The sequence below is a fragment of the Phalacrocorax carbo genome, chromosome 3 (genome assembly GCF_963921805.1).
Source record: "Phalacrocorax carbo chromosome 3, bPhaCar2.1, whole genome shotgun sequence".
In the NCBI taxonomy this organism is placed as follows: Eukaryota; Metazoa; Chordata; class Aves; order Suliformes; family Phalacrocoracidae; genus Phalacrocorax; species Phalacrocorax carbo.
This window is the reverse complement of record NC_087515.1, coordinates 118365272-118375487: the sequence shown is the minus strand read 5'-3', so window position 1 is coordinate 118375487 and position 10216 is coordinate 118365272. Positions and strand designations below refer to the sequence as shown.

Below are 10216 nucleotides of genomic sequence, written 5' to 3'. Positions count from 1 at the left end.
TAGGGCCAGAAGCATGCCTTGGCCTCCATGATTGGTAAGAATAAACAAGCTGTGAATCTAATGCAAGACTTTTCAGCTTCTTGGCAACTGGGCAGGGGTGACATCAGTCCCATTTACACTATGGCCAGTTGTCAGAGGAGATGTATCATTTTATACGATAGTGGAAAAATTGTCCTGGAGGCCAGATGTGTCTTGCAAGCTGTCAGCTGGGCAGGCTTTGTTTCTTGCATTAGTATTCATAACTTCATTTTACATTACAAATGATAGTATTTACATTCAATTCCTCTGAGCAATTGCCTTGTCTCACTTTGTGTTTGTGAGCACCAGATGAAATTCAAAAGCGATATAAGTGATTTCTTTAAAGTAGGACATACCAGCATGTCCTATTGACTGCACACTTCTATTTTAAATATAGATGTACTTGATGATATGGAATGAGTAATTATAGTTTTAATTATTGGGGCAGTAGAACTTTAAGACTAATGCAGAGAACTGCTATTAAAAAGACCAAACTTAATATTTTGGAAGGTATCTTAAAATTATTTTTATTGTGCTTAGAACAGAACAGAACAGAAAAGAGAAGAACAGAATATTTCAGTTGGAAGGGACCTACAACAATCATCTGGTCCAACTGCTTGACCACAGGCATTTCCTAAATTACCTTTAACTATCTTATTCAGCTCTAAGATGCTTGCGGGGCTTCAGCCAGCCTTGCTTCATATTTCTGTCTTACATATGTGCTTCTAAGTTGGCATCAGTCAAAAAGCTGGATGCCCCCTGCTCCTCACTATCGTGTGTTCATGTAACTTCAACAAAATGGTGTGACAATAACCCATGGCTGGTTCTATTTCTCCACATTTGCAGATAGCCTCTATGGGAAGAAGGTAATACTCTACACTTGACAAGACACAGGTTTGAGACCCTGGCTTCATCATGATCCTCCTTTGACATTGAACAAATTACTTATATTTCTCTGTTTGTGTTGTGGATGCCCTGGGAGACATGGCATTTCTATTCCTCCCATGTCAAGCAGGCAAATTTTTAGCGCAGGATGCAGAAGACACAGGACAGACCATATTCTATACATCTCCTATGTTCCCCTTTTCTGTCAATCAGCTACAGAACAGCTTTGGTATGGAAAATATTTATTTTGCAGCTGGGGCCAACCTAGCTCGAAGCAGTGCTGCAGAGCCAGGCTGCTCCCAAAGCCCCCTGCACCCCTCGTGCAGGCACAAACCTGGCCTTGAGCCTCCCCACCGCCCTAACAGTAGCCATGGGGCTCGCTTTCCCCCTCTAACCCGCTGAATCAAGGCAGCATTCATCCGTGCGTGTGCGTAACCGGCTGGCCAGGCCTGGCTTTGGGCGCCAGCAGCACCCGCTCGGGGAGCGGGAACGGCGTCCGACGCCCGCGGCCTCAGCCGCAGCCGCGTTACCTCAGCGAACAGTAACGCCGGGGGCAGCTCTGAGGTTGGGGTAACCCTGGGGGTGTATTGGTGTAAGTTATGCTAAAACCACCACGTGCAAACGCTTTGGGATTCGCAAGCTTTCAGATTTTCCTTCATATATAAACAGAGTGACGCTTACTAATGAATTACCAGTGCTTTCTACCCAAGTTACGTTAATTTGCTGCCCACTGCTGCCGCTGTGCCGGGGCGGGCAGACCCCCAAGCCCACCTTCCTGCCCAGGCAGGCAGGCGTACTAACAGGCAGGCTGACAGACACACCGACAGCCTGACCAACGCCTGCGACTCCAGCCCCTCACAGCGGCCACGACCCCAAACGGCGCATTTGGGGGCGTGGCCACAGCATGGCCCCGCCCCTCTGGGGTGGAGCACCTATGCCTGCCGGCAGAGGGCGGGCGGCAGTGAATGAATCGTCTCCACCCTCTCCCCCTCCCGGAAGTAGGGGGGCGGGCTTCCGGCGGCGGTTACCAGGGAGAGGCGGTTGCCGGGGCGGCCGCGCCGCCCGGAGGAGCGGTGAGGGCCGGCACCCCCGCCCGGCCGCCCTCCCCACCGGGATGTTTATCTACCTGTGCAAGAAGGTGCTGCTGGGGCGCGGCGGGAGGTCGGGTCGGCGAGGGGTGGGCGGGGTCCCCGTTCCGTCTCCACCCGGAGCCCCCGGGCTGGGAGCGCCGAGGCCTCGGTGTGCTGAGGGGACCCTCCCGCTGCCTGCGGCCGCTGCGGCTCTGCTGGCGCCGGGGGCTCGTCCCTGCCCAGAGTGCTGCCTGCTCTGTCCCGCCAGCCCGCTCTCGAATAGACTTCGGGGCGTGGGGTGTCCCTGGTCCTCAGCCGTCCCCAGGCAACAGCTGCCCCGGGAGAGCTCGGACGTGGCTCTTCAGCTGGAGACCAGCTCGTGGCAAAGCCCTGTGCACTCTGTGGTCCCTCTCGCCTCTTTTGTCGCTCGTGGCGCCTTCCCTGCACACCTTTGAAGATGTCCTGTCATTATTTACTGTATATGTTAGGTTTCCCTTTCCTGCGGTGTTCTGTTGCCTAGTTTTCACTAGTGCATGTAATTCTAATTGTCATCTGTCTCTTTTGGCATGTACTGACCTGTTGATAGAAATAAATTTCCCTTGTGTGGTATCATAGGTGTCTTTGAGGTGTTCAAATAGAGCATTTTAAAACAAAACATGATTCTTAGAACTATATAGAGATAGAAAGCATTTCTTTTTCAGATTGCAATTCCTGGTAATATTCGATTAAGATGTATTTCCTGGAATAAGGATCAAGGTTTCATAGCCTGTGGTGGAGAGGATGGGTTACTGAAAGTTTTAAAATTAGAAACACAGACAGGTAAATGTGACTTTTTTTATCCCCCCTCTTTAAGGACAAAATGCACCACACTGACGAATTCTGAAATCATAACTCCTTCCACAGGTTACTTGGCAGTGTTGCATGTGTTTTGAATCTGTAGGTCGATATTTATGTATTTGCATAAACATCAGATGTGCTGTCACTTACTCTTGAACACTGTTTTCCTCCAGCTTCTTGTACATGGCTCACATGTAATTTATCTGCCTGCTGTATCTGCTGAAGTTGTCTTCAGTGCTTCTTTTTTTTCAGGACATGCATCTCGTCTTTTTGTATAGGCTTCCAGTTTATTTTGGAACTTATTTCATTATTTCTTGATTTTGTTTGAATGTTCTCTACCATCTTCTTTATCTTTTTAATAAATATGTTCTAAGAGAAGTAAAACCTAATATATTTTCAAATTCTTCCAAACTTTTTTTCTGCATATAACAAGATATGACAGCCATGGCTTTTGGTGCTGTTTTGGGTTTTGTTTGGTATATGAATTTGGATGACAGATGTGAATAGCAAGCACATTGAACTGAGGGATGGAAAATTCATCCTGCAGTTGCAATTTACATACTTCTAGGTGAATTGATTTTATCTACATGAATAGTGACTAGAGCTGCAGTATTGATAGAGGTACAGTAATATGTATGCTTTATTAGGTTTATTTTATAGCTATTTTTGTTATTTTTAGATGAAGCAAAAATAAAGGGACTAGCAGCTCCTAGCAATCTTTCTGTGAACCAAACTCTTGAAGGTCATAGTGGTAAGTGTGGGCATTTAACGTACCTTTGATTAGAATAAAAGAAATACAAGATTTTGTGATGTTGATAGAGTAATTTTGCTACAACTTTTTATTATAAACCTGAAATAAGGATTATCAGCATTCAGCTCAGGTATGTAACAGTTTGGCTATCTGTTGTTACCAAGTTATCTGATGAAAGGCCTACAGTCAATCTTTCATGATATGTGAGTGAATTACTGACTTGAGAATCAAACTGATCAGCCGTAGCTCAGTCCTCCTGGCTGATACGGTATGTGTGATGCGGGATGCGTGCTGCACAAACCAAGCTCTGCTCTGCCTGTTACAATTTAAAGTTTGCTTACGGATTTTGCAAGGTTAAGTCTGCAAACTTCGACATTACAGCCAAACTTGTCTTGTGTTACCTCAGGTTCTGCTTTTTCCAAATTATTTGGTCCCCATTCATTATCCTGAGAAGGAAGTATTGATTCCTATTTAAGTGAATTATGCTATTTTACGTGTTATATTACAGAGGGACTTTTTTTTTTTAAATTGTGCAGTGCTACTGGTATCATAATTGTCAATTCTGACTTCCGCATGATTAATCTGGAAGTGCTCATCATTTGCATGGGGCTGGAATATATTTGTAGGTATTTACATAAAAGATCATGATACACTTGCTCCCATACATTTGTTCACATACTGCCTTGGTAGATGACGGACAAAGAACACTTTACAGCAGAAGAGAAAAGCTAAATTGATGGGCGTTGATGCTGGAATTGCTGAGTTAAAGAAACAATTATCTTCTACTGTGGCTTTTTTTTTTTTAAAAGAGCAATTTTCTCTTACACTATATAGAAAGTTTTAATCTCTGTATGATGAGCTAAAATGAGAATTGAGACTAAAAGCCTTCTTAAGCATTTCTTCTAGTGACACATATGCGGATAAGCCTATAGTTTTTTGATAGTGTCTGAGATTTGCTTACATGTTACGGTAGCTTTACATTTTCTTCTGAAGAAATCAAAGTTAGTTCAGTAAACCTGATCTCTGTCTTAAATATATCTGCATTTTCCCTTTATTGACAAACTACAGAATGTGTAAGGTAGACTGCAATATAGTACACAGACAAAGTTTAGAGAAGCTAGAAAACAGGCTAGAGAGCGATAGTGTGTGAAAGTAAAAAATGAATGCAGGGAAATCATAGAAATTAGACAGGGAGGAATTAAACAGGGAATTAGACAAGGAGGAGTAAAACTCTTGCATGCGATGGTCATCATTGGTGGACAATGGGATATGAAGAGAATGCTAAAGTCTTTACATTGTTTAAATAAATGGTCCATCTTTGAGGATTTGCAGTTGAAACCTGCGAACGGCAAGGTTATTTCAGGGGCCTCATTAAATATGATTTAAAAAATGAATTGTGAGCAATTGATTTAGTGGATATTTTGAATGATGTCTTCAATTTTGAAATAGATTACTGTTACCTTCAAAAATCCCCAACATTCAGGGTATCTTTGATTGCATTTGCTGACAAAGTTCATGACTGAAATGCTGAACAATGGAAAGGTTACAGAGGAAATGGATGACTAGCGGTGAGAATGTGAAGGAGTGTGATGCTTGAAGCGGCCAGGTTCATATCCAATGTTGAAATGATGAAATAAAATGCTGCTTAGAAACAGTCTGAAGATGTTTCAGGTCAAGTCAAGTATTTATTTGGCTGTTTATTATAGGATTCCATATGAGACTTGAGGGTCTGAATGAATTGTGTAGAGTGCTCTTTTTGGTAATTGTGAGGGAGATTTTTGTTTTAAAAGTGCAGCACTACTGGGGATCAAAGTATTAAGAGGAAGAAAAACCAAAAACTTCTTATGAGAGTAAAGTTTTGTCAGCTTCCCAGACTAACATGTCAGAGGTGGTCAGAAACCACAGAACTATGATTCAATTTTTGTGTATTGAAGCAATGTTCTGAGCAGAATTTGGAGAGGATGTTACTCAAGTGGGTGAATACAGAAGCACAGGGAGCTGTTTAGCAGAATTTTGAAAGAGGAAATGAGTGATACGGAAAGCATGCCTAAAACTAAATCAAAGTCAGCAGTGCGAATTTCTGAAAAGCTCGTGTTTGATTAAGTTCAATGTGGTGGTGTTTATTAATTTATTTATATGGTGCACATAAAAAATTTGTATCATTTTCTAGGTTCTGTGCAAGTGGTGACATGGAATGAACAGTATCAGAAACTGACTACCAGTGATCAAAATGGACTCATCATTGTGTGGATGCTGTATAAAGGTATTCTACAGCACAAATCTGAGATGGGATAATATTCCGTGTTGTGAGAAATCTTTTTTCTTCTGTTTCCCCCCCCCGCCCCAGCAATTTTTACAGTTCTTTCCCAGACTTTTTATTTTGCAGACTGTAAATCTTAAAATAGATTTAAAACAACTTCCAAGTTTTTATTGTATTACTTGTCTACATTTTTTGTAGTGTAGTTGCATATAAAAAGGCATTTCTCCTGCAGAGCTACCTTAGGAGAAGGTATCAGTTCTTAGCCATATGCTTGGTAAACTGCTCTAGAATTCTTATTTTCTTATCTCTGTTACTTTATTTCCGTGGAGGAAAAATAGTATATTGAACAACAACAACAAAAAAGCAGTGCTGCTTCACATAGGTTCTGTTCTGGATATCATTGTAATATTTAAACAGTTCTGCAAAGTGCATCAAGCACAGACATACTGGTAGAACTGCAAGAACTTAGCAGCCTTCCTTAGAAATTCAATTAAATACTTTCATAAAAACAATCTTTAGAAATGTTTAATTAAGGCAGAGAACTAATATGACTAACCAGGGTATTGCTGTAATTGGCTTTATTGTTCTTGTCCTTTTCACACATAAATGCGCTTCTTTGCTACACTTAAATTCATTTGAAAGCCAGCAAACCTCTCAGTCAAGGTAACCATTTTCCAGCACCTGTGGGAAAGGAAAAGAAAATAATGTTTTGGTTTTTTATTTCTCTTGGGGATTTTTGTTTAATGAAAAATGGAAACAAAATCTCAGCTCAGCTTCTTATTTCAGGAGTGAAGAATATCACTTGATTAGTCTTTCTGCCTGATATGCAGTGGCTACTGTCAAATATATCATCTCTTAGTTTTGGAAAAGAACCAGTAAATTCCTTAATACATATTCCTATCAAAGATGGTTGTTTCCTCTGTTTATATTTCCTAGTGTATTCTTGTCTGTTCTGAAATTACGTAAGCAGAGATCTCTTCCTGCAGGGCCCCTCTTAACTTTGGCTCCCCTCTCCGATTCCTCATTTGTCAGGTTCTTTTTGGAAATAAGTAGCTCGCATCTGAACACTGCGTTTCGCAATAATTGTATCTGTGGAGTCTGAGGGACACTATAGTGTAGTCTTGAGAGACTTTTACAGAAAGGGTGGAACAACTTTTTTTTTAATTCCTTTCCAAAATTCATTGCTTCTGTATCTTTTTGTTGTATAGTACATTGCAGAGTCACGTGTAACCTACTATCTCATGTTTACTTATAAAGAGGCCATCCTCAGGTTTCTACATTTCATTGAACACCTAATCTTATTGCTTGGTAACTTTTATAAACTTTTTGCGTGTCTGTATTATGCTTTTTGTTGTGTGTGGGGTTTTTTGTGTGTTTTTTTTTTCAAAACAACTTCAGGAATTCATACTGCTAAGAAATGTCATTATCATCCTATTTGCATATCTTTTTATTTGAGAGTAATTCTACTCTTTGAATTCAGTGATTAGCATGTACCTTGAATCCAGTAGAGGATTATAAAATCGGAATTATAACTCAGTTTTCCATTTGCTACTAATAGGTGCTTGGTATGAAGAGATGATTAACAATAGAAATAAATCCGTTGTTCGAAGTATGAGCTGGAATGCTGATGGACAAAAGATTTGTATTGTATATGAAGATGGAGCTGTGATTGTTGGATCAGTGGATGGTAAAATTTAAGCTCTACTAATTGATGTGGTGTTACATAGCTTTTGTTTCAGGATCGTGTACATAGTGGCTCTGTTTTTGTAGACAAATACGATTAATAGTTTCTAATTGTTGCTTTGACTTTCTTTAGCAGTTTCAGTTTTTACACTGGTAACTTGCATCCTATTTTTAATAAACATACCACAAAATTAAGTACAACCAATGTTCCGTTACAGGCAATCGCATCTGGGGAAAAGATTTGAAAGGTACCCACTTGTGCCACGTGGCCTGGTCCTCCGATAGCAAAGTTTTACTCTTTGGAATGGCAAATGGAGAGATTCACATTTATGACAATCAGGGAAATTTTATTGTAAGTTCATGGTGGTATAATAAAGGTATTCACTTCAGTGGGTATGAAAACTTGCTTCCTCCTAATTTATTTCATGTTGTTTAGTTGGTGGACTTCAGTACTGAGAATTGGACAAGGTCTTGTGCCCAAAGTTTTTATTCAAGATTTATGCAGCTGTAGCTTTCTAATATAAATATTTCTTTCTTGGTAGCTAAATGAATATCGCATCAGCTAATGCCTTTTTGTCTTGCAATAGTTATTGAAAATGTAAAAATAGCTATGGTGATACTAATTAAATTAGATGAACCTCATGTTAAAAGTACTAGCGTGCTTTTAGAATAAAACAGGAGTTCCTTTTCCTATTGCTCTTGTCATTCTTTATTACTTAAGGAATGTTAGTTACATGCTTCAGAGAAAACCAGGTAATAAGTAGAAAAGTGAAAGGAAGTAACTATAATATTGCTGCATTCCTACAACTTCAGTTTACTTATTTATTTTTATCTACTTATTTGGAATATTTGACTATGACTATGACAAAATGCTAAACAGAAGTAAAACACTGACTTAGAAAAGAGCAATGTGTTTGGAACCATGCTCTTGACTTTTTGATGCCTATTATGGGTGAATTTTCTCCTCCTTTCCTTTCCATTTTCTTTAACCCTCCACTGTATCTATCCTTCCCACTGTGTGAGTCATGGCGTAAACGTAGTAATTTAGCATGTAGTGTAAATTACTGAAATTATTTAAGTAAGTTGCTCCCGCTGTCTCCCCTCACCCCCTGACCTCTTATCAACAATATGTATGGTTGTGTGTACTCTCCTTCCTCCCTCCCTCCCATAAGTTACCTGGTAGCCCTCCCTGAAGTGGTCCGGGTGCACTCTTATCTTTCAGAAAAAGCCCTTACCTGGGTTACCAGATGTACAGGGCTAATCATTACAGAAGTAAACTTATCTTAATTGGTGTTCTAATTTAGACACTTATTTCTTCCAATTACGTTTATATATTATTCAAGAGACTTTTATCAAGAAAAAGCTGACAAAAGGTTTCTTTTATTAAAAAAAATAAATCTTGTGGCCAGGAGTGCTTTATTTTTATTTTTTGCAAAGTTGCAGTGGGGTTCTATGTGTGGGCATGTGTGTGTGTGTGTGTTTTTGTTTCAGTTTTTTTGGTTTTCTTTGTTTTTAAATTACTTTTCAAAGGATGGAAATGCCAACATTAAAGTACTTCTTTGCAGTTAAAATATATGTCTTCATATGTCTGGTCTGGCTTTGAATAAGGAAGTTTCTCAAACTCTTAAAATTTTGAGAATGTGAAAATTTTTCTTGGAAGAGGAAAAAAAATTTTGCGTAGACATCTGGCCTTCTGCAGGGTGTCAGTAGGGGTACAAATTGTTATCCTAAATAGCATGTTTATGTGACTTTAAATAATGAACCATTCTTGTCTAGGTGAAAATGAAACTAAGTTGTTTGGTGAACTTAACTGGGGCATTCAGTATTGCTGGAATACATTGGTATCACGGTACAGAAGGCTACATTGAACCAGATTGTCCCTGTCTTGCTGTCTGTTACGACAACGGAAGATGCCAGATAATGAGAGATGAGAATGACCACAGTAGGTACAAAATGTCAGGTGCTAATTACTGAGCTACTCGTGACCCAAAATGTCTACTTCTGTTCATATTCTTAATGTTTGTTCCCTAAAATCTAGATCCTGTTTTGATTGACACTGGTATGAATGTAGTATGTATTCAGTGGAACCACTGTGGAAGCGTACTGGCGGTGGCAGGCTCCCTAAAAGCAACTTCTCAAGATAAAGATGTAAACATTGTGCAGTTCTATACTCCGTTTGGTGAGGTAAAAATATTTAATATACTAACATAACTTAAATGGTTTTTTATCTTCGTACATTTTGTCTATGTGATCATTACTGGTGGAATTTGGATGCCAAAATGAGGTGTTTAGTATGTTCAGTGTGCTCTAAGCTATCTAGGATATACACCTGGATCTGGAAAGATGATGCAGGACCAGGTATGCTTTTAGAACAGCAAGTTAGTGGCCAGCGTGGAAATCCAATTGCATGTCATAAAACGCTAAATGATGGGATCTGTGTGGTGTCGAACTTTGAGCACCTAACTCGGATACCTAGGTTCAGACTATAGTCAGTAAGTGGTTTGGAACACTTAGGCAGCAGTTAAGATGCTCCCTTAACATCTGTGTATCAAATCTTGGAAGTACTTGTCTTTCCACTGGCTGCATAAGAGACCTAGGCATCTATAGATTAGGAGTTCAAAATACGGCAGTGAATGTTCCCCTCTATTTTTATGGAACCAGTAAAACTGAGAAAATGATATCTGGTATCAGTAAAAACAGTGGCTCAGAAAC

At 40.0% G+C, this 10216-nt stretch overlaps 1 protein-coding gene across 2 annotated transcripts in view; it reads left to right on the top strand.

Moving 5' to 3' along the window:
• Positions 1-1902: 1902 nt before the first annotated feature.
• WDR35 (WD repeat domain 35) overlaps positions 1903-10216 on the top strand; it is a 48171-nt gene continuing 39857 nt past the window's right edge. For both annotated transcript variants that reach the window (XM_064448102.1, XM_064448103.1), the window contains exons 1-8: positions 1903-2041; positions 2675-2792; positions 3490-3561; positions 5732-5824; positions 7380-7508; positions 7723-7856; positions 9281-9446; positions 9543-9688. In XM_064448102.1, coding sequence (XP_064304172.1) covers positions 2018-2041; positions 2675-2792; positions 3490-3561; positions 5732-5824; positions 7380-7508; positions 7723-7856; positions 9281-9446; positions 9543-9688 — 882 coding nt within the window. In that variant the 5' untranslated portion in view covers positions 1903-2017. The remainder of the gene's footprint in view (positions 2042-2674; positions 2793-3489; positions 3562-5731; positions 5825-7379; positions 7509-7722; positions 7857-9280; positions 9447-9542; positions 9689-10216) is intronic.